Raw genomic sequence first — 25,383 nt, 5'->3', positions numbered from 1 at the left:
CTGTCATGCAACACTGTACCCAAATAAAAAATGTTCTTTTTTTGAGACAGCCTTCTTTTAGTGGTATTTAATCACCACTGAGTTTTTCATTTTCTGCTAAACACAAAAAAAAAAAAAAAAAAAAAGAAGGGGGCGGGGAGGCTTTTTGTAAATAAGTAATATTTCTCCGTCACTAATTTGTGCTGATTAGGCAGAGAAGAAGGAGGAGAAGGAGGAGAAGGAGGAGAAGGGAGGAGAAGGGAGGAGAAGGGAGGAGAAGGGAGGAGAAGGGAGGAGAAGGGAGGAGAAGGGAGGAGAAGGGAGGAGGAGGAGGAGGAGGAGGAGGGAGGAGGAGGGAGGAGGAGGAGAAGGAGGAGGAGAAGGAGGAGAAGGAGGAGAAGGAGGAGAAGGAGGAGAAGGAGGAGAAGGAGGAGAAGGAGAAGGAGAAGGAGAAGGAGGAGGAGGAGGAGGAGGAGGAGGAGGAGGAGGAGGAGGAGGAGGAGGAGGAGGAGGAGGAGGAGGAGGAGGAGGAGGAGGAGGAGCCATCCACTGCTCTGCTGATATACACGCATGTGTGTTTGTGCTCATGACTAGAGACGGTTCCTTTGGGACAGTACGATGGCGTCAAATGGGTGGGTTGGTGAGGGGGTATAAATTTGGTGGCAGGTTATTGGTGGGGAAAAAGTAAAAAGGAGGAGATTTCTGCATCACGTCAAATCATGTGAATTTCTGGTCCCTCAGTCTGTACAATTCTCACGAGGGAACAAGTCTTCATCCTCCTTTTGCTGTACTTTGTTATTATGATTAACCAATTAAGGACAGAGCCTCGTTTTGAGATTTGGTGTTTACAAGTTAAAATCTGTTTTTTTTTTTTTTTTGCTAGAAAATTATTTAGAAAAAAAAATTATATAATGTTTGAGGGTTCTAACACCCTAGAGAATAAAATGGCAGTCGTAATACTTTGTCACACAGTATTTGTGCAGCGTTCTTACAAGCACACTTTTTGGAAAAAAATACACTTTAAAAAAAAAAAAAAAAATTAATAATAATAATAATAATAATAATAATAATAATAAGACAACAGTAAAAGTTAGCCCAATTTTTTTTATATTGTGAAAGATAATGTTACGCCCAGTAAATTGATACCCAACATGTTATATCCCCTGTAATAAAGAAAAAAAAAAAATATATGCATGACAGGTCATCTTAAATATGAGATCAGGGGTCAAAAAGACCTCAGATCTCATATTTACACAAAATAAATAAATAAATAAAAATTTCCCTTTAAGAGCTATGGGTGAAAGTGACATTTTGACGACGCTTCCGCCCTGCTTTGATATGGAGCCGAGTGGGGGCCATCTTCCCCTCAGTCAGCTCCACACCACAAACCGAGAAAGGATCCGATCAGCTACAGTAAGTGGCGGAGGTCACTGTAGCGCGGCAGGAGGGGGGCCCCTTTCCCACCACAGATAAAAGTGATCTTGCGACGAATCCACCGCAGAGACCACTTTTATCTGAAAGCCGACCGCCCACTGAAGAAGAGGATACTGGGGTTATGACAGCTAGTTGCTGCCATAACGATATTCCTCTTCAAACAGCCAAAATATAACAATGGCAGGTGGTCGGCAAGTGGTTAAAAATAAATAAATAATATTTGACTTGTGTTATTTTTGAATACTATTGTATTTAAATCCTGGCTGCAATAATTACTATTGTTTTACGTAATTTAAGTTTGCTGCAAACCAAGTTTATTATCACTGCTGGCAGTTATCCCTTTTGCGGGTCGAGGTGGCAGGTGGCTGATGAAGTTGGTGGAATGGCGAGCAGGAAGCCCTTAGTAAGCCCCCCAAGCCTAACCTGGACGGCTGGGGGCTGAATTGGTTCCTAATAAATAAGGAAAGTGCCGCTCAGCACGGCAAAAGGGATCTGGTGTTGGCTATAGAGGTTTACTGGTTTGATGGTTCATTTACAGTCGTCAAGCTGTGGCCGATACCCAAGTCATAAAAGGATCAACCCGGTCAAAAATAAATTTTGTTGTCTGCGTGATTATTTAGATTAATCTTAAGGAGAAGTGAACAGTGGACCAGTCATGTAATAGGCTGTGCACACCAAATGTACAACCATCGATCACTGTAGGGTGAACAATCGATCATACCGTTCACAAATATTCTCCCAGTAGGTTGCTGTACCCTTGTGATAGGTGGGGTGTGTCTGTGTTTGTCAAGCTCTACCTCTTCCCCTTTACTCCCTGGAAACAACCGATCCAACCTAGATGCAGGCAGACTGCATGAGCTGGACATGGCTGATAGCAGTTTTCAGCATTGTTTAAGTCATACACACATATTTCATGACCCTTTACATACTTATTTGCTTGTTCATACTAGCACAGGCAGTTTTATTAATTCCAGATTCTGCTGAACTGTGCTCTGGCCTCTGAGGAATCTGCTGCCATTGTAGAAAAGCCTCAAAGTGGACGCACACACGATGTGATAAACAGACAATCTGCTGGATACAAACCCTGTCAGGGCGGGATGACAATCCTGCAAGATAATCAGCTTCCTCTCAGCCTTAGGAGTTCATTCTATACCTGTCCCCTCTGGCTGTAGCAAGTCACTTTTCTTACAAAAATAGTTTCTGACCTTGACAGTTGCAGTATGGAGGTGTAAGATTTTTTTTTTTTTTTTTTTTTAACAAAGGGATCAGCGCAACTTAATAGAATAAATGCGTGTTACCTGTAAACAAATACAAATGAAAAAAAAATCTCCTATGTAAAATATAATCCTGTGCAAAATAGAACTTCTGTGCAAATTGATGCAATGAAGTGTACTGTGCAAAATGACAATAAATATTGCAAGATACAAAATAAACTCCCGTGCAAATAACGGAATGTGCAAATGGCTAATAAATAGTTAAACTGTGCAAATAAGCATGAAGTCCCAGAAAGCTCAAATATATAGAACTATATAGTATAATAATAGTCCACTGGGTTTAAAATAAACCAATAAATAAAGTGCTGAACGTGTCAAAGGGCATCTTCAAATCGGGGATCTTCATAAACACCACTTAAAGAGGAAGTAAACCCCGATGAGCGTTACTTCCTCTTTGTTTCCCTGCAAAGGTAAAGCATAATGGGCTACTATGCATTGCATAGTAGCCCATTATGTGACACTTACCTGCAGGAGAAGCCCGCGATGACCCTTTCTTCCTCGCTAGTAGCGAGCGTCCATTCTTCACCCCTCTTCCTTCCGGGGCCGCAAACTCCAGCTCTGTGACCGGCCAGAGTCGCGTGACGTCACTCATGCGCACGGGAGCCGCCTTTAACGCCATGACCCGAGCTGGAAACGGCACTTCGTGCCCTTTCTAACTCCGGCGCATGCGCAGAAGAAAACACCGTGCGGCGATTTGAAAAGATCTCCTAGACCGTGCAGGTCTGGGAGATATTTTAAGCACCTACAGGTAAGCCTTAATCTAGGCTTACCTGTAGGTTAAAGTGGTTGTAAAGGGTTTACAACCACTTTAATGCTCTCTGGACTCTTACCTCTATATGAAGTATATACAGCATTGGCAATCAGCTTAGCTGGGGGACATCTATGGATCTCCCGACCTTTAGAGACAGGGATAGCCAGTGGTGTTTCTCCAAATAGTGTATTCCAAATGATGGGTTCCGGATTCACAGCCGTTCATGGAAAAAACGGGCATATAAGAAGGATCACCCATAGTGCAAACCATTTAAATAATGAATTTATTATATAGCCAAATGGGCACTTACTAAGAAAAAAAAAAAAAAAAAAAATAACCCAGCAGAAATTTGCAAAACACAGCGTTGCAGACACCTCTTACATCACTTCCGGTTCATTTGATATCCAGCTAATCCCTATGCATTACGTCATGTCACATAAGAGATTTTTTCATTTGTTCACAGGTAACATGCATTTATTCTATTAAGTTGCGCTGATCATTTTTTATCTTACACCAATTTTGTGCACTGTATACACTTTACGTCTAGCTGCAATTTTTATTAGATCAGTTTGATTCACTTGATAGCGCGAGGGACTACACTTGCTAACTCAAACTCAGCTTGCTAAAAGAAAAAGCACCGATCAAGGGCCACTAATTAGGCTGCATGCACACAGAAACATTATAATACTACCATCAAAGTAAAATCATACTGCCAGAAGCGGGCAGAAAAATCCAACGTAAAAAAAGAAATAAAAAAATAAAATAATATCTCTTCGGCGGGGGACATGCTCTCCCTCTCTCCACAGGGTCCCGGCTCTTGAGTGGATAGATTGATAGCAACCCAGCCATTGGTTCCCGCTGCTGTCAAATCCAATGACGCGGGCGCTGGGGCCAAGTCCGGCATTCGTGTCTGTGGACGCAAACGCTGGACTCGGGGGCACGCACGCGAGGTAACCCGCTCGGGAGAGCGCTTCTCCTAGGGGGTTATCTGATGTGGGGAGGAGCCGCCGAGGGACCCCAGAAGAGGATGTTCGGGGCCACTCTGTGCATAACGAGCTGCACAGTGGGAGGCAAGTATGACATGTTTGTTATTTTTAAAAAAACGATCCTTTACAATCACACACAGTGCAATAAGGCCTGGCAGATTTGGCATTGTTGGTAACAGTGGGGTTAAAAGCGGATCAATAAGGAGCATCTCCCTATATTGTGGCTTTTCTTTTTTTTTTTTACAACAGATTTTCCTGTGTGCTGAATAAATTGTGACAAATTTCTATACGTTCCCTTTTTTTGAAGAGCAAATAACATATTTAGGCCTTGTTCACAAGGGCCATATCAAAGCACACCCCATGTGAGGGCTGTGTTTACCCGCACAGGGAAGCATAGGTATTCCGTGCATCCCCGGGCAGGAAGCCCCATGGATGCGAGTTGGAACGCAGCGAATGCACAGGATGGGTCTCCCGATCTGACATCCATTTGGGTGCAGGTGCGTGTCCCCGAACTCACACCATGTGCAAGGCTCATTAATGCACACGGGGAGCAAAGGCTTGCCCATGTAGTCCGATCCAAAAGAAGAGCGACTGTAGCTCATATTGATGAAAAAGATTGGAGTGGCTTAAAGCGGAGGTCCACCCTAAAATTAAATATTACATTAACATTCTACAAAAAATAAAAAATTTTTTTACTTACCAGAAATGCCTGTTACTAGGCAGTCTTCCTAATCTGCCTCTTCCTATTCTGCGGCGCTGCTCCTTCACTTCCTCCTCTTCGGTGAGCGGCCCCGTTGTCTTCTGGGACATGTGCGTGTCCCAGAAAACCACAGGGCCATTCACAAAGCACCCCAAGACTCGCGCATGCGCAGTAGGAAACGGACAGTGAAGCCGCAAGCCACTCCACTGCCCGTTTCCCTTAGTTAGGATGGCGTCGCCAGCACCCGATCTGATGTATGGATCGGCCTCGTGGGGCCGACATCGCGGGCTTGCTGGACAGGCAAGTGCCCTTATTAAAAGTCAGCAGCTACAGTGTTTGTAGTTGCTAACTGTTTTTTTTTTTTTTTAAACCTCCGCTTTAACAACCACTTTATGACATTCTTACAATCAGCTCTGCAATATTAAATAATGTCCCCAGTGTATGTGTTTACAAAAAAAAAAAAAATGCAGCTGTACACTTCATTTTATAGCGCCGCTCACGTGACCTGCCGCCTCTCTCCTTTCTTAACCTGGCAGCAAAGCGTTCTGGGCTAATAAACCCTCACTGACGTTGGAGAGGGGAGGCAGCCAGTCATGTGAGTGCGGGGAGAAAAAAAAAAAAAAAAAAAAGGTTTTTAGGTTATGCAGGGTGCCAAATTACACAGCACAGTCACTGTGCAACTGCTTTAAGGGAACAGGATCAATTTTTTTTTTTTTTTTGGTGTTACAACCACTTTAACCCTTTCGCTGCCAGAGCAGTTTTGGCGTTTTTCTGCACACGTTTCAAAAATCCTTAGGCCCAAAAGATTACACAAAACCCCCAAACATTATATATTTTCTGAAAGCAGACACCCTAGAGAATAGTGGTAGTTACAATATTTTATGTCACACTATATTACTGAAAAGGTCTAGACAACGCAAGATTGCAGAAAAAAAACAAAAAAAAACACACACACACACACACACACACACACACACACACACACACACACACACACGTAAAAATTCACCAAAATTTTGGGTAAAATATAAAAGACGAGGTTACACCAAGTAAATAGATACCCAACATGCCAAACCTTACATTTTTGTGCGCCTTTGAACTGCGTCAAACTTCAGTACCCTATATTATCTATAGGCGACGCTTCAAAAAGCCCCCTATAGGTCATCAGTTTAGTGTTCGGAGGAGGTCTTGTGCTAGAATTATTGCTCTCGCTCCGGCGGCGATATGCAACATGTGTATCGCAATTAGAGTTTTATAAATCATAATATATATTTTAATTTATTTTTTTTTTAAACTCCCCCCCCCCCCCCCCCAATCACATAGGTGCGATATCCCCCACTGTCCGATTAAAAGGTTTTAGAACACACAATGTATCGCAGCATGCTGCATATGGGGCTGTGTAGCTGCAGAACGGTCAGAGAGCCCATGCTGAACCGTGTCCACAGCAAACAGTACTGGCAATGGGCATGTGAGCATCAGAACTGGTCCATAGTGCAATGGAAGAAGGTGGCCTGGTCTGATGAATGGTGTGAGGAACACAACGACAAGTTTGAGATGTTGACTTGCAAATTCTCCATATCTCAATCCAACTGAGCATCTGTGGGATGCACTGGAAAAACAAGTCTGATCCATGGAGGACCCACCTTGCAACTTACTGAACTTAAAGCATCTGCTATATTAGGTGGACTTCACAGGCAGGATCAAGAGATATTTCTGGGACTTTTCTAGAAAGGAAGTTTTAGAGCTTCAGAACGTATATTGCACAGAGGAGGTGACAATCTGCATGAGGGAAGCCAAGGATGGTTCCATAGCTGCAGATAAACTAGGTCATGGTGTACAATTCTTCCTGTTGCTCGGAACTCATTTAGTTCTCAACATGTATATTAAAATGTTCTAGCATATCTGTTTTATATTAAGACATTTGGTATAAGCTAGAACCCCCCCACCCCTCCTTCAAGATTCAGCCCTTTTCCAGGGGACATCCCTCTGTAGTGCTAGTTACGCCCAAACCAGGATGTAGTTATTGTATCACGATTCCCACAATGAATATAAAATACCCTCAAGAGACCATCATGATCCAAAATTATTACATACAGCTAGATTCTGTAAACCAAAAAAAGATACCACAGCTGGAAGCAGTAAAATGATTTACAGCCCAATATGGAGATGAACTGACGATATGTCACAAAGGTGTACCTTAATCTATTCTGAGGATGATCATTAAAGCTAAACTCCAGGGATGACATTTTTGCATACTTGGCACAATGTAACTGCACATAGCGACCAATAAAGTTTCATAGAATTTGATTGTTTGGTACCAGTAAGAGTTTCGTTTTCTATGCTCCTAACAAATGTAAACTTGAGTGGTAAAAGCTAGTGGTGCACTGAAATGAAAATTTCCCCTCCAACTCCGACTCCCCCTCTCTCTTCCTATCTTTTTTCTCTTTTTTTTTTTTTTTAGGAATTCTTTCCCTCATGGGGCTTTTTACTTTCTCCTTTTGCCTCTTCAGATATGTAGAGGTTTTTCTTCTTAGTAAAGTATGTTGTCAGGGCATACAATATAAGCAGGTCTAACAGAAGACAGAATGGGGACTATGTCAAATAACTACTGTATGTATTGGCATATAACACTCACTTTTTCACAATGAAAATCGGGTGCAAATAGCATGTGCGTGTTATATGCCAATACTTGAATTTTAGCTGGCTCGGATGGGACAGGGAGGGGGGGCGAGACAAGCGCCGTCAGATTACATACAGTGAGAATCTTCTGTTTACTTGGCGGCCTCTGTAATAGGAAGTCCCGTCTCCTGGGCCACCATTGGACCACTGTTCTGTCTATCATAGGAAATTCTCACTGTATGTAATCTGTCGGTGCTCGTCCCGCCCCCCTCCCTGTTCCCTCTAGGATGCAGATGGGCATTGATCAGGCTGCACTGATGGCAATGGTGAGGTTGCAGATGGGCATTGGTCAGGCTGCATATGGGCACTGACCCTTATTTTGCTTCAAAGTTCCTTATTTAAAATGTAAGTTTTTTTTTTTTACTGAAACTTCCCTCTTAAAATGAATGTGCGTGTTATACGCCGATAAATACGGTAGTTATTGTTTTTTCTGTAGATGTATTTAAGATAGGAGTAATGCCGTTAATTGGATTTTGAATGGATTCGTTGGAACTCATATGATTGATGGATTAATGAAATTGTTTATTTCTCTGTATGTATAACAACTAAAATTAAAAAAAAAAAAAAGGGGGGAAAGAAAATTCCAGTACTGAAGCCGAAAACCCTGGATGCACTTGGCCGACAATAATTTTAAATATAATTTTTTTATATTGTGGCTGGTGTTTTTGAAGTCAATGGGACACAATTTTGCATTCAAGTCAAGATGACACAGCATGCCATTATCAGCAACTTTTTTTTTTTTCTATTGGCAAAAAGCAGATAAGTATTTTTTAGCAGATAAATTTCAGCGGCCAATATATTGGTTTCTACCCTAGTGCCACCAGAATGTTGGACCTGCTTAGTTTATACTTGTGCCACGTGGGCAGCATAAGCTACCAAGGCTTAACCTTTCTATGCCTGTGCAGTGATGAAAGTTGGACTTTATCCTCAAGCTGGCCATACGCCGGAACATTCGTATGAAAATTCTGAAAAATCATTTGTCAGAACATTCTCTCTTGCCATCATTGAGTCAACAATATATTTTGAAAGCCCTTTAAAATTTCACCCAAGCCTGCTTTTTGAATGGAATCCCAGTTTTACCAAACAGCTTTCTTTACAATGTGTAGATTTTTCACCAACAAAAAACACATTCACAGTTAGAATTTCACTTAAGAAAAAAAAAAAAAAATTTCCCATTCTGCTCCTTTGAATTTTCTTATCATTACAATCGTAAGCGATAATTGATTTGACCCCACTAGTCATTAGAAATTCGAACAAATGATGCAAAAAACTATTTTAAAACAAAAAATTGACTAGTAATAGTTGCATTTATTCTACCGGTATAGCACACACAAAAAAGGTCAGTCTACCCCAAACTGACGTTTCACATTTAGGCCCCCTTCACACTAAGTTTTCCAAATGCACACTAAGTTTTTCAAAAAAAGCATCTGAAAAGCTCCTGAAAACTGCTTCCCATTAAAATCAATGGATGCTTTCACACTGGGGCGGCGCGCTGGCACGGGGAGGTGAAAAAACACCCGCAAGCAGCACCTTTTTTTTTAAACACACTCCAAACAAATAAACAGAAAAAAAAAAAAAAAAAAAAAAGTGTGTGGGGAAAGGGGGGGGGGGGGGCGGGGTGCACCTCAAAAGCGCCCCTCTCCAATTAAATTAGTTCTTGAAGTAGTTTGAGTCACCTGACCTGCAAAAAGTGCACCACTAACTCCTCAAAAGCGTTCTGCGTTTTATGAGCAGTTTTCAAGCGCCTCAGTGTGAAAGAGCTCTTACGATAGATGCTTGAGTTAGGACATCTTATACTTTGACAAGTTTTGAGGGCTCTGGGCCAAGTTACTGGGTCTACACACCTGCTGTGACCATTATGAAGGCCTCCATCTTCCCATTTATTATGATATGGAGAAGGTAACAGGAGTAGCCAGAACACACAAAAGGTGGATGGGGACAACCAACATTTCCCAGGTGGACAGGATTAGAGTTGGGAATGAAAATATAAAAATTAAAAGAAAGTTTTTTGTTTTTTTTTTTTTTTCTAGTTTTGGATAGAAATTAGAACTGTCATGTTCACCATCATCACGGAGTGAAAGAAAATCCCAATTTTTGGGTTGTTACCAGAATAGAGATAGAGGGAAAATCTTCCAATGGGGACGCTAGTTTTGGTGACAACCAGGGATTCCCCATCTTTGGATTGATTTTCTCTCACTTCCTGTTATAGCTATGAAAACAGAATGTGAAGGGAAATCTCCCTAATGGGACACAGATGGCAAACACAAAAAAACAGGGGTTATAACTATGGATACACCTATACCGGTGCCGATACAGAGTATTTTCACAAGTACTCGTGAAAATGCTCCCAATACTTGAAACCGATACTTTGCAGTGCAATCTGAGCCTATACAAAATAAATGGAGCACAAATCGCACTGCAAAAAATTGAATTCCCTCCGCTTTCTCTCCTTGCAGTGCTGACAGTATGGACTATAAGGACTCGAATTGGTCAGCACCGTCACATGGAAAGCGCTGACCAATTAGAAGCCGTCTACTGTCAGCACTGCAAGGAGAAGGGGGGGGGGGCGGAAATCACGTCAATCTGGTACAGCGGGACCAGGGTGGTGAGAAAGAGCCGCTGGAGATGCCAGGAAAAAAAAAGCCATGGGAGAGGCAGGAGGAGCTCAATCCGCAGCCGCTGGTGTCTACAGTCAGATCAGGAGCTGAAGCTGGTGGAACCCGTCATCACACAGCTCCTGTGTGAACGCAGGCTCAAAACCACCATGACAAGCCTGGGTGCACACAGGAGCTGTGCAGGAACCACATGCGATTTGGACAGGAATCGCACCGCATTCCTGTTCAAATTGCATGCAATTCTTCGCATTGCAATTTGCACCCATTCTTTTTGTATGGACGCAAATCGCATCGCAAAGTATCAGTTCTCGGTGAGCACTTGACCGAAAGTATCAGTACTCATAAAAAAAAAAAAAAGGGATTGGTGCATCCCTAGTAGATTACTGTACAACTATATATATATATATATATATATATATATATATATATATATATATATATATATATATATATATATATATATATATATATATATATATATATTTATATTCAATCACATTTTTATTTTTTTTTTGGAACCCACTACAAAGATTATGGGTGTAATTGGATTGATTGTTGTGGCCGGCCAGATCAGTCCTTCCTTCAAACACTGATAAATAGGGGTCATTATTCCCTCATAAAATGGTATTATCTGTACTGTTTACAGCTCAGACTCTCATTATTCAAACTCTTCATGGGGAACACTTCCCCAGCAAAACATGTAATAACCTTCCAACAAAGCGTCTTTCTTTACTGCAAACAGACTTGTGGTTACAGAGGGGAGTTCTGAGAAGAGGTATTGTTTCCGCAGTCAAGTTTACCTGGTTATTAAATGCTTTTCCATACAAGGGAACCTGCAGTAAGAGAGTTACGAACAATGTCACCGCTTTCCTTCTCTACTGAAAATGATGACGCTCTGACCGGCAGACCCATCCAACGGCTTCAAGACTTTCTTAGCCCTCAACCAAGAGCTTCTGTACAAATTAGAGGTTTGACGTCACTGGCTGCATACTTGCTCCAGCTAAGTGACTTGAATTCCAGGCCAAACCCCAACTAATCTTAAAAATGCTCCCGCCACCCATCTATATTGACTAACCTAGGTAAGATGTACACTCACCGGCCACAATGTTAGGTACACCTTGCTAGTACTGAGTTGGACCCCCTTTTGCCTTCAGAACTGCCTTCATTCTTCATGGCATAGATTCAACAAGGCGTTGGAAACATTCCTTAAAGTGGAGCTCCACCCGATTTTATAACATTAGCTCAAGCAGATTCCTTCAATGTTTTAATTTAAAAACAGAACATTTTTTTTTCCCTACAGTACCTTAGTTTTGCAGATCTTCATCTGTATTTCCTGTATGTGGAGTTTGTGGATATGGGCGTGTATAGTGCGGCTATTTCGTAATTTCCTTTTAGCCGCACTGGCTCCTGGGAGCTTGTGTCATTGTTCCCAGGAGTCAGTGCGGAGGCCTGGCGCGAGTTATCGCGGGATTTCAATATCGGAAGTGACGCTCCGATGATGACCCGATCTATCTTCTTTTATTCTTTGCTTATCTCCATTGCCATCACAACGGGGCGAGACATCCTACGATGACACCCATGGCAACCTGAGCTGTTGACGGCGCTCCAATTTGAGTTTACTGCGCATGCGCGGGATTGGGGATAGAACGGCGGTGCATGCTGGTCGATCAGCAGCACAGTATCACGGAAGAGGATGCCTGTGGGCTTCACATGCCCACAGGCAAGATGACAACCGGCAGTATAAAAATTTATAAGTTTATTTATTGTGAGAACACGGACAGCAGAAATCACTAAAAAAACGGAACAAGTGAGTTATATATTTAACCGGTTCAATACTGGGCCTTTTCACCCCCCTCCTTCCCAGACCAATTTTTAGTGTTCAGCGCTGTCGCACTTTAAACGACAATTGCGCGGTCATGCGACGCTGTACCCAAACAAAATTGACGTCCTTTTTTCCCCACAAATAGAGCTTTCTTTTGGTGGTATTTGATCACCTCTGCGGTTTTTATTTTTTGCGCTATAAACAAAAGAAGAGTGACTGTTTTGAAAAAAAAAAAAAAAAAAATTTTTTCCTCAGTTTCAGCCGATACGTATTCTTCTACATATTTTTGGTAAAAAAAAAAAAAAAAAAAAAAAAAAAAATCGCAATGAGCGTATATTGGTTTGCGCAAAAGTTATAGTGTCTATAAAATATGGGATAGATTTATGGCATTTAAAAAAAAAATAAAATTAAAAAAAAATTTATTTTTTTACTAATAATAGCGGCGATCGCGATTTTTTTTCGTGACTGCGACATTATGGCGGACACATTTGACATATTTTTGGGACCATTCACATTTATACAGCGATCAATGCTATAAAATTGCATTGATTACTGTGTAAATGTGACAGGCAGTGAAGGGGTTAACCACTAGGGGGACACAAGGGGTTAAATGTGTTTCCTAGGGAATGCTTCTAACTGTAGGGGGCGGGGACGTACAAGGGGAGGAGAGCGATCAGTGTTCCGCTGTACTGGGAACACAGATCGCTCGCCTCTCAACTGACAGGACGTGGATCTGTGTGTTTACACACACACACACACACACACACACACACACACACACACACAGATCCACTGTCCGGCCCGGTTAACGGGCAATCGCGGGTGCCCGGCAGACATCACGGCCGCCGGGCACACGCACCGGGAGATCCCATCTGTGGACGTCATTTAACTATAGGTGGGTAGGGAAGTGGTTAAATATCATAATCTTTGTAATTTTGACAAAAAAAAAAAAAGTTGGAGACAGTGGAACCCCGCTTTAAGGCTGGGTTCACACTACTGCGAATTGGATGCGAGTTTCCATCCATCCGCATCCAATTCGCATGTCAGGAGATTGTGACCGGCTCTCTATGGAGCGGCTCTGGTGCAAATTACACAGGAGTCCTATGCGTCTTCTGGACGTTTCAGGTCCGAATTCAGCCAAAAATTAGGGCTGAGATCGGACCTGAAAACAGTGGACGGGGACACACTTGACCACTGCGCCGTGCTGCGGTGTGAACCCAGCCTTGGTCCATAATGACATGATAAGATCACGCAGCTGCTGCAGATTTGTCGGTTGCACTTTCACGATGCAAATCTCCTGTTCCACCACATCCCAAAGGTGCTCTATTGGATTGAGATCTGGTGACTTTGGAGGCCATTGGAGTCCAGTGACCTCATTGTCATGTTCAAGAAACCAGTGGTGAGATGATTGGAGCTTTGTGACATGGTGAATTATCCTGCTGGAAGGAGCCATCTGAAGATGAGTACACTGTAATCATAAAGGGATGGACAAGGTCAACAACAATAAAGTAGGCCATGTTGTTTAAACCAGTGGTTCTCAACCCAAGTCCTCAAGTACCCCCAAAAGACAATGTTTTCAGGCTTCCCTTTCCGTTGCACAGCTGTTTATAGCAATCAATATCAATGACATGGTATTGATAAGAGCTATTTTATCTAAGGGAAGTTCCCAAAACATGGCCCGTTGGGAGTACTTGAGGACTGAAGTTGAGAACCAGTAGGTTTAAATGATGCTTAATTGGTACTAAGGGGCCCGAAGTGTGCCAAGAAAATATCCCACATACCATTACACCACCACCAGCCTGAACCGTTGATACAAGGCAGGATGAATCCATGCTTTCATGCTGTTTACACCTATTTCTGACACTACCATCAGCTGAAATAGAGACAAAGAGCAGGCAACGTTTTTCCAATCTTCAATTGTCAAATTTTGGTGAGTCTGTGTGAATTGTAGACTTAGCTTCCCGTTCTTAGCGGACAGGAGTGGCACTCGGTGTGGTCTTCTGCTGCTTCAAGGTTCGATGTGTTGTGCGTTCAGAGATGGTATTCTGCATACCTTGGTAGTAATGAGTGGTTATTTGAGTTACTGTTGCTTTTCTATCATCTTGAACCAGTCTGTCCATTCTCCCCTGACGTCAACAAGGCATTTTCGTTCACACAACTGCCGCTCACTGTATATCTTCTCTTTTTCGGACCATTCTCTGTAAACCCTAGAGATGGTTGTGTGTGAAAATCCCAGCAGATCAGCAGTTTTTGAAATACTCAGACCAGCCCATCTGGCACCAACATCCATGCCACGTTCAAAGTCACTTAAATCCCCTTTCTTCCCCATTCTGATGCTCAGTTTGAACTTCAGCAAGTCATCTTCACCACGTCTAGATGCCTAAATGCATTGAGTTGATGCCAAGTGATTGGCTGATTAGCAATTTGTGCTATAAAGGAATTGACAGGTATACCTAATAAAGTGGCCAGTAAGTGTATATACTGTACTTACCGATGTTCAGGCCGTGCCGGTCACGTGATCTCGCCTGTGTCAGCTGCAAGGAAGAGGAGGGAATGACAACCTGAGCGGTGATGTCACCTATAGGCTCCTATGGCTCATCTGTTGTTGGTGCTCTGCTGTTGTCCCACAATGAGATCATGTGACTACATTGGAGCAGCCAGAAAATAAGGAAGTCTATACATTTTTCTTACACAGGTTAGTCAGGTGTTAGGAGGGGGGGGGGGGGGAGCATTTTTAAGATTAAAAAGGAGAAGTTCATCTTTTCAGAAAAAATGCACACGTTTTTTACAGAAGAAAAAAAAAAAAAAAGTGCAATTATGATTTTTTTCCTGCAGGAGCCTGGAAAGCATTGCACATGCATTCAATGGATCAGGGGTGCAATGTCAGGCTTCTGCCTACAAGCCCTGCAGCTTTCTGCCTATACCTCCGATATGGGCTGCCTGTTTGAAATCTGCAGGGCTTGTGAATGAACTACGAGTGCGCTCATCACCGCAGTTCGTTCAGAACCGAAGCCGTCTGCCATGGTAGATGATGGTACTTGTAGTTCATTCATTTACAGAGAACTGAATGAATGATGCAGCTGTGTGGGCGGAGCCCCACGCTTTTAAAAAATGACAGCGGATGCAGAAGTGACAGCGGATTATGATGTGAGTGGGGCTGAACATTAGAAAAATTTGGAGTTCCAACCTGTCTTTATGAAGAACCACCGAAGGTGAAGCTTAGGACGTTTTGTTATTATTCAGGACCTTTCAAACAAAACAAAACAAAAACAAACACACAAAAAGGCTACCACCACCCATAAAGATTTATTGGGTACGGCTGTCTGCAGCTGAAGATGAATGCTGGGATGACAATGGACAGGCACAATATATTCTTTAACCCTTAATACAAAGATTTCAAGGCTGATTGGATTGTACCCCAAATCAGTTAGTTAATAATAGTGCAAAGCATTCTCCCTGAGCAGGTTATTACAGCTTCTTTCAGCTCCAGATGTTGAATGTAACAGTGACTTGCTAACTGTAGATGAACTGACAGTTCAGCTACTTCTGGGCCCCTATTTCCTGCTATTGTCAGCGGTCAAAGGGCCACAGGGACAGAGAATGATGAATGGGGGACACCCCTTCCTGTGCCATCTGGAGAGGGAATTCCCCCCCATTCACAGGACTCCCGGCACAGCCAAACAAATGATACGCATGGCCTGCACTCTACTATAAACCACTAGATGCTGTATACAAGCTCCACACCATACACTAGGTCATCTAGGGAGGGACTGCAAGTCCCAGCATACAGAGACAACCTAAAAACTATATGTAGTGGTACTACAAGTCCCTGCATTTAATGCCGGCTGCTTCCTTTAAGAAAAAAAGAAATAAATAAGTTACCATACACTATGCAACTGATTGTACAATATCCTATAGATCTACCATCAAATGTGTATTGTAAGGGCCTACCTGGTTTGATACAAATGCAATCAATTGTTTTGCCCTCATATTTCATCATTTTGATAAATCTAAAAGGAGGTTGTACAATCAGAATGTATAATGTAAGCCCATTTTAAGGGATGTGACCCAAATCCATTGTTCTAGAACTAGATAACATTGCTAGCCCCCCCAGTAACGATTTCCTACCTGAGATATACAGGTGAACTACAAGTCCCAGTATGCTGTGAAACAGAACTGCAAGTCCATTGATGTGAGACCACACTGACCTTTCCCTCAAAAAGACCTTGTGTTGGAGAACTACAAATTCCAGCACACCCTGATGGGCACCTTCCTTCTTTACAAAACCTTTCCTGCTGGACGCCACCAAACCAAGATCGAGCCTACAGTTATCACAAAGTATACTGGACCCGACCCCCATTCCTACTACCCCCCCCCCCCCCCCCCCCGCTTCACAATCCATGCTGAAACTTGCAGTAGTCGGAATTGTTCTGTTGGGGGGGGGGGGCTGTGAGATTTTAGGCAGGGCATGCTGGAACTTACTGTTCCCCACAGGCCATTGCCGTTTACAGGCTTATACCAGTGCAGCAACCTGCGAACCAACAGTGAGATCAACCCTCCTTCTAACACTTTATATTATCGCCAGACACCTTGCATCAAAGTGTCTGTGAAAGTTATTTTAAAATATCCTCAGCCATCTGGTTTTAAGACAGTATGAAGAGCGACTAGAACCTGTGAAGTTCTTTAACCCCCAACCACCAGATTCCACTTTTTACATTTTTTTTTTTTTTTTTTTAAATTTACAGCACTCAAAATGCAGAAAGATGTCATGCTACTGGCTTTCAGTATATACAGTGGAAAATGTGTGCTTATTCAGCGGAGCTATTAGAAGAATTGGAAAAATAAATAAATAAATAAATAAATAAATAACCCTTCTAAAAGTATACAGCATTTTCATATATCAGTGGACATAACATAGAAGATATAAATAAACAACTAAATGAATAATTAAAAAAAAAAAAAAAAAAAAAGATAAAAATTATTTTGTTTTATGATATATATCTGAGATAATAACTCCTAATACAATATACATAAAACAGAAGATATAAAAACCACTTAATAAAGTAAATACAAATAATAAAAACAAAAATTTTTTTTTTTTTTGAGGTGAGGTGTACACATCCTAGATTGTAAGCTCTAACGAGCAGAGCTCTCCGATTCCTCCTGTATTGAATTGTATTGTAATTGCACTGTCTGCTCTAATGTTGTAAAGCGCTGTGCAAGCTGTCGGCGCTATATAAATCCTGTATAACAATAATAATAATAATAGATGGCACATACCTTGTACATGTGTGCAGAGCGGTGTGGGTGTGATGGTCACTACTACACATGGCTCCCACCTATCAGAGCACAGTGCATTGGAATCCCAGGGATCAGCAGCTGTCAGCGGGGCTCAGCCCAGGTGTGCTCTCTCTATGCACTCACCTTAAACTTTGGGGGTTCAGTGATCTCCCTGGCAGGCAGGGCCAGCAGTAGGATCCCAATGACCCCGATCAGACAGAGCACCAGGGGGAGGAGGACCGCCAGCACCTTCTTAGCCATCTCCAGCAGCTGTAAGGAATGCCTTGGTCCTTTCAGCTCTACAAGGAGCAGACAGAAAGAGGGAGGGGGGAGGAGGCATGACCGGCTCTGTCGTCTCATTGGCTGGGAAGGTGTATTAGGTGGAATGGGGAAGGCTGAATGTGTCAGCAGTATATACACACACACAGGGACAGGTCATAGGTAATGCCTGGCCAGACAATTTAAATATGCAATTTATTCAAATGAAGGCTCCGTTGTTAACCCCCAAAGATTCACTAGCAGGCACAGTCTACACAACACTCTATATAGTGGGAGAACTTCATTAGTGTGTGCTCAGCAGAACCAATCCAACCAATCAGGTTCTTGCTGACACTTTCTTACCTGAAAGAAAAAGCTAATAGCTGGATTATGATTGGTTGGCAAGGAAGGCTTCTTTGCATTTTATTTAATTTCTTTTTTAAATAAACCAGCTTAATTGGAGTTTATGGAAGAGTGGATCAAGCAACCTATTGGTTTAACTTTACAAAGATCAACAGTGTTCATATGCACAGTGTCCTCTGAAGAGCAACCTGCTTTAGATTGCTCTTCAGAGTGCATTTGACAGGTGGGGAGGAGGCATTATATCAGCTCCTCCCAGCCTGATTTAGCCATGTAAATGCTGCACTACAATTGCATGTAGTTTTGGGGCGGTTGAGGTTGGGCCCAACAGACGTGTGTTGGTTGTGTCCTGCGGTGGTAACGCCAGCCAAAGGCGACATGCTGTGTCATTTTTGCTGTTGCTGTAAAACACACCATTACAGCCACAGCATGTGTACAGCCCTGAGCTGCTGCATGCCCAGGTTCTGGCAGGCGGCATTAGGTTTTCGTTCACAAGTGCTACTAGGGGTGGTAAAACCAGACATTACCGCTGTTGAACACAATTAATAAAAATCTATGGGGCCATGCCGCAACCATGAGCAACGCACACAAATGCAGTGCAGTAGTGTGGCATTTACATGGTGAAGGCTGGGTTCACATATGAGCACGCAGCGGCTCACAGCTGGAGTCCGCTGCGGCTCCGTTCACAGTTTTCAGCCCAAATTTTTGGCTGAGTTTGGACCTGAAATGGACCAAAAGACACACAGGGCTCCTGTGCAAATCGCACCGGAGCCGCTGCGGAGAGATGTGAACCGGCTCCATAGAGAGACAGTCACAATTTCCTGCTGTGCGAATTCAAACCCGCATCCAATTCGCACTAGTGTGAACCCGGCCTAAATCAGGCAGTGGGGAGGCAACATAACGCCTACTCTCCATCTGTCAAATGCTCTCTAAAGAGCGATTCAAAGCAAAGGCAGTCTGTAAGTTAATGGTGTGTTCACACGTATGTGGCGTACACACGGTTGGACTTTTCAACCGGACTGGTCTGACGGATGCCGACGGACAATCCGATTGTGTGTGGGCTTCACCGGACCTTCAGCTGACTTTTCGAGTCGCAAATCTGACGGACTTTAGATTTGGAACATGCTTCAAATCTTTACGTCGTAACTCCGCTGGACCCAGAAATCCGCTCGTCTGTATGCTAGTCCGATGGACAAAAACCGACGCTAGGGCAGCTATTGGCTACTGGCTATCAACTTCCTTATTTTAATCCGGTGTACGTCATCACATACAAATCCGTCGGACTTTGGTGTGATCGTGTGTAGGCAAGTCTGTTTGTTAGAAAGTCCATCGGAAGTCCGTCAAAAGTCCGCAGGAAAGTTTGTCGGACCAGTCCGGTCGAAAAGTCCGCCTGTGTGTACACGGCATTAGCCAATTTCCTGCAGCAGAATTTTATGATAAGAAAATGCATTTTAACTAGAAATCCCATTATTTCCTATTTGGCTGATTTACATTTACACACTGCAGTTTATTGTGTATTTCTAAGGGCTCATTCATATCACTGCATGTGCACTATAACACATGCTACCTATGATGAGTCCGCATGGGTATAAATGGGTCCCTAATGTGCCAGTTTTAGCGAAAAGCAATAGTTAATCGCAATAATAATATAAAACTAATAAAACGTTTTGCATATTTATCACTGTTTAAAAAACAAACTTTGCAAAGTGCTTTACAACAAACACATATTAAAGGAGTTCTCTGGTCATAGAATACACGCTCCTTTAATAACATCAGCATTGTAATAACATAAACAATAGTTATATTTGACAATCCAATATAATCTTACTTGAAAAATCACCTTTCGTGCTGTTAGTTCTTCCTGTCTGCTGGCCATCTCTTTCCACAACTTTCTGGATTCCCAGCATGGTTTGCAGCTTCTCCACTGCTGTTTACTTTCACTTTCTAAGGACTACATATCCCATGGTACCTTGCTGCCTGCAAGCAGCGCTTCCTGTACTGGCTCTGCCTCCTGAGACTCCTCCTCTCATCACCTCTGTAGATCAGTAGACAGGCTCTGTGAAATGTGTGACACAGAAGTGCTACTCACAGGACATAGTGACCACATGTCACAGGATCCAAAAAAGTAAGAGCCCTTTCACACTGGGGCGGTTTGCAGGCGCTATTGCGCTAATAATAGCGCCTGCAAACTGACCCGAAAGTGCCGCTACTTTCATTCCAGTGTGAAAGCCCCGAGGGCTTTCACACTGGAGCGATGCGCTGGCAGGACGGTAAAAAAAGTCCAGCCAGCAGCATCTTCGGAGCGGTGAAGGAGCGGTGTGTATACCGCTCCTTTACCGCTCCTGCCCATTGAAATCAATGGGACGGCGCGGCTATACCGCCGGCAAAGCGCCTCTGCAGAGGCGCTTTGCGGTGGTATTTAACCCTTTCTCGGCCGCTAGTGGGGGGTAAAACCGCCCCGCTAGCAGCCGCATACCGACGGTAAAACGCCGCTAATAATAGCGGCGTTTTACCGCCGACGCTGCCCCCGCCCCAGTGTGAAAGGGCTCTAAATGTGTGGAGATCTTCACACGGTAAGTTTACAAACTTCAATTTCATTCAGATTAATGGGAGTCGGCTAGATATAATTAAAATACAATGAGGAAATAAACATATGGTTTTACATTTTCACCATAGCTTCAATGCCGGGCACTTTCACCCCTTCCTGCCCAGGCCAGCTTTCAGCGCTGTCACACTTATGCGATTGCAGACATCGCATGTGATTCACATCGCATTCCTATGCACATCACATGCGATGTCTGTGCGATGTGAATTCAGCCATACAGTTTGTATGACTGAAATTACATTGCAATCTCACCAAAATGGTGCAGGACCATTTTTTTGGTCCGCACTGGAATCGGAATGCATGGGTGTCCAGAACTGATTTGGGGGTGTCAATAAATCCCCTTCCCGCCGAGCGTACGCAGATGTGCGTACTCGGCTTTCGGGGGTTATACCGGGATGATGCCCGCAGCTGCAGGCATCATCCTGGTACTGTTTTTTAGAGCCGGCGATCGGCTTTCCAGGTATAACAACCGATGCGGCTAAAAGTCGATCAGCTGTTATATCGGAGGGGATGTCCCCCCCTCCCGCCGCTCTTACCAGGCCTTCTGATCCGCCAGGAGGCCCCATCACCAATCCGCCGCCTCCGGCCAGTGACAGTCTGGAACGCAGCCGTAAGCGGCTTTGTTCCAGCCTCCTAATTGTAAACATGGAAGCGACGTCACTTCCTGTTTACTCGGCTGCCAATAGCGCCGGTTTTAAAAAAATATACAGTATTCAGAATTGCCGAAAACGGCGATCTGAATACTTTGAATGCAAAGGAGGGATCGAGGGTCTAGGGATCAGGGGTCTTAGACCCTCAATCCCTCCATATAGAGTACCTGTCACCACCTATTACTGTCACAAGGGATGTTTACATTCCTTGTGACAGCAATAAAAGTGATCACATTTTTTTTTTAAACACAATTTATAAATATAAAAATAAATAAAATAAATAAGAAAAAAAAAAATTTTTAAAGCGCCCCCGTCCCCGCGAGCTCACGCAGCAAAGAAAACGCATATGGAAGTTGCGCCCGCATATGTAAACGGTGTTCAAATCACATATGTGAGGTATCACCGCGATCGTCAGAGCGAGAGCAATAATTCTAGCACTAGACCTCCTCTGTAACTCTAACCTGGTAACCGTAAAAAAAATTTAAAGCTTTGCCTATGGAGATTTTTAGGTACCATAGTGTGTCGCCATTCCACGAGTGCGTGCAATTCTAAAGCGTGACATGTTTGGTAACATGTTTGGTTTTGGTAACATCATCTTTCACATTATACAAAAAAATTGGGCTAACTTTACTGTTTGTTTTTTTTGTGATATAAAATATTGCAACAATTGCCATTGTATTCTCTAGATTCTCTGCTGAAAAAATATATATAATGTTTGGGGGCTCTAAGTAATTTTCTAGCAAAAAATACGGATTTTAACTTCAAACACTAATTGTCGAAAATAGGCTTAGTCATGAAAGGGTTAATGTTATAATGACACCTGCAGCGGTTCGCAGAGAGCAATTCAAATGCAATGTGGGAACCCGTACAGCAATCACTGTAGTTCCCGCATTGCACCAGTGTGAACCTAGCCTTAATGACAATTGCGCGGTCATGCAACACTGTACCCATATTACATTTTTATCATTTTTTTGAGACAGGTAGCGATTTCTTTTGGTGGTATTTAATCAGCACTGGGTTTTTTATTTTTTTTGCTAAACAAACTAAAAAAGACAGAAAATTGTGAAAAATAAAAGTTTTTCTTAGTTTCCAATATAAAATTTTGCAAATAAGTAGTTTTTCTTCTTCACTGATTTGCACTGATGAGCAGTGATGAGGCGGCACTGATGGACACTGATGAGGCGGCACTGATGGGGACTGATAGGGGGCACGGATGGGCACTGGTAGGTGGCATTGATGGGCACTGTTAGGAGGCACTGATGGGCACTGATAGGCGGCACTGATAGGTGGCATTGATGGGCACTGATAGGTGGCACTGATGGGCACTAACAGGCGGCACTGATAGGTGGGATTGATGGGCACTGATAAGTTGCACTGATGGGCACTACTATGCAGCACTGATGGGCACTGATAGGCATCACTGATGAGCACTGTTAGTTTGCACTGATAGGCATCACTGATGAGCACTGTTATGCCCCGTACACACGGTCAGATTTTCCGACGGAAAATGTGCGATCGGGGCGTGTTGTCGGAAATTCCGACCATGTGTGGGCTCCATCGGACTTTTTCCATCGGATTTTCCGACACACAAAGTTTGAGAGCAGGCTATAAAATTTTCCAACAACAAAATCCGATCGCGTCAATTCCAACCGTGTGTGGACAATTCCGCGCACAAAGTGCCACGCATGCTCAGAAGAAATTCTGAGACGGAACTGCTCGGTCTGGTAAAATTCGCGTTCGGAATGGATACAGCACTTTCGTCAGGCTGCAATGTTTAAAATTGTTTAATACAGCACACTCTCTTCTTCTTTATAATGTGAGAAGAATGAAGTAGTTTTGCTGCTTTCTTTATTATTTATCGTGATTCCCTCAATATATTTTGATTTGTCACATCTGACCAAATTTTTTTTTTGTTTTTTTATTTTTGTTTTGTATTTTTTCAAGGCTGATTTTTTTTTTTTTTTGGTTTTGTCTTTTTTTCAAGGCTGATTTTTTTTTTTTTTTGGGGGGTTTGTATTTGTTTCAAGGCTGATGTTTTTTTTTTATTTTTTATTTGTTTTACTTCAGAATATTTTTGTGTGTGTTTTGTGTGTCAAGTTACCACAACACCATTATTATCTTGTATTATTTAATCTCAAGGAGATTGTTTGGTGTTGGTGTCCCTTGTTAATTTCACATTGGATTTTTGAAATGTACCTGCCTCCTCACAAAAAAAAACTGTCCTTTTTGATGGACAACACACATAGGCAAGTATAATTGAACCAAAAATTCCTTTATTAAGGGCTCAGAACCAAACAAAGTGGGAGGCAACGCTGGATAAACATCATAATTTGGCAAAGCCTTGGACCCCCAGGGCAGACATCAATTATTTTACAGCAAAATTGGTGGCCTGAGGAGTCCATATCTAAGGGAGTGCAGTCTGGTCCAGAAGTCCCAGAGATCCGGAAAGCAGCAGATGACATCTGTGTCCCCAGGCTGTGGTACTACAAGAGGCTGCATATTTTGCCAGACCAGACTGAACCCAGGTCATCACTCTCTGGTCTTCCTTCCACGCTTCCTTCCTGGCTGTGGCTCTGGTATTGGAGATGTGGCAGGAGGAGGAGTAGGACCTGGAGGAAGAGGAGGAGGAGTAGGACCTGGAGGAGGAGGAGGAGGACTATGGTTGAGGTCACAAATGTGGGTTGCACATGTGATTTGGCCCCTCAACCCCTTATTTAGAGCTTCCAAAATTAAGAACTCACACAGGTGTCGTTGGCCCTCCTCCATCTGCATCATTTTGCAGGCAGTTATGCCAGCAAAGTCCTCCTCCACGCTGTGGGGTGTTCTGAGGGCCTCAGTAGCCTTCCAAAAGAGGCCTATGGCAGCCTCCTCCAGGTTACTCCTCTTCCTGCCACTTTGTCTTTGAAGGTGGAGGGGAGGGACCTGGATATCAGGCAGTCTGCTTGGCCCGGCCACCTCCTGGCTGAGACTTCCCTGTGCATGAAAAAGGGACTTGGTTTTAGTTTTTGCATCATCAATCACAATCATAAATTAGTACTCCAAACTAACATCTAGTTAACATCATTGATTGGACAACCATAAATATTTAGAAGAATGCTATACCTGGCTCAAGCTGGGCTCCTCCACATGTTGCTGCCTGGAAGGCCCAGGTTGGGCGTCAGAAGCCTCAGGTGAGGGGGAAGGAAGCGTGGAAGGAAGAGTGCAGAGTGCTGGCCTGGGTTCAGTCTGACCTGCCAAAAATGCAGCCTGTCATGGTACCACAGCCTGGGGAGATAAATGTCATCTGAAGCTCCAGATCTCTGGGAATCCTGGACCTTCTTGCGCTCTCTTAGATAAGTGCTCCTCAGGCCACCAATTAGAACCTTCAAATAAGTGATGTCTGCTGTGGGGATCACCAGCTTCACAAATTCCAACAAATTATCCAGCGCTGCCTTCCTCTTTGTTTGGTTCTTATATTCGGGGTGATTTATCTGCCATAGACAAGGCAGCTCCCTGAACATATCTATGAAGATTGGCATAAAGTCCTGATCCTTCAAGATATCCATTTTCACTGCAAGACACAACACAAGATAAATCCTAATGTCAGCCTAAAGTCTTCTAAACTTGTGCAAATACAGGCCTCAATCTAGAAGCAGTATAGGCCCAATGTTAAATCTTACCTTCGCTATCACGATCGGCGCCTCCGTTACTCCTTCCTCCGCTCACAGATCGTACGTACTACGCACGCGTGTTATGCTTTATAGACACTGCGAATGCGTGAAACTCCGCCCGCCCCTGATGTTCTTTCTAGTCTATTCCCCGCCCCTTCTCATTCGTCGCAGTGGGGGAAGAGCACATGGCGGAGACACAGCAGGTGTCTGATAATTACACCAATGAGGAGGAGGAAAGGCCGGAGCCTGAAACGTCCCGATCCAGAAGGAGACAATTTAAGGCATCGAATATGTCCTTTGGGGAGATGTTGGAGATGGTGGACATCCTGAAGAAGGCTGA

The 25,383-nt window shown here is 43.3% G+C and overlaps 1 protein-coding gene across 2 annotated transcripts in view; it reads right to left on the bottom strand.

Annotated features, from left to right (window-relative positions):
- The window catches only part of ENTPD2 (ectonucleoside triphosphate diphosphohydrolase 2), a 94,648-nt gene extending 76,794 nt beyond the window's left edge, over nucleotides 1-17,854 (bottom strand). Inside the window, exon 1 of one of the 2 annotated variants that reach the window (XM_073599936.1) lies at nucleotides 17,665-17,854. In XM_073599936.1, coding sequence (XP_073456037.1) covers nucleotides 17,665-17,781 — 117 coding nt within the window. In that variant the 5' untranslated portion in view covers nucleotides 17,782-17,854. Of the gene's footprint in view, nucleotides 1-17,520; nucleotides 17,545-17,664 lie in introns of those variants that run through there. The other variant, XM_073599937.1, reaches the window with a different exon arrangement.
- Between the last annotated feature and the right edge of the window lie 7,529 nt (nucleotides 17,855-25,383).

This window comes from Aquarana catesbeiana, linkage group LG09, assembly GCF_042186555.1.
Source record: "Aquarana catesbeiana isolate 2022-GZ linkage group LG09, ASM4218655v1, whole genome shotgun sequence".
NCBI classification, from domain to species: Eukaryota; Metazoa; Chordata; class Amphibia; order Anura; family Ranidae; genus Aquarana; species Aquarana catesbeiana.
The sequence above is the reverse complement of the archived record's forward strand: the minus strand, read 5'-3'. Positions and strand labels throughout refer to the sequence as shown.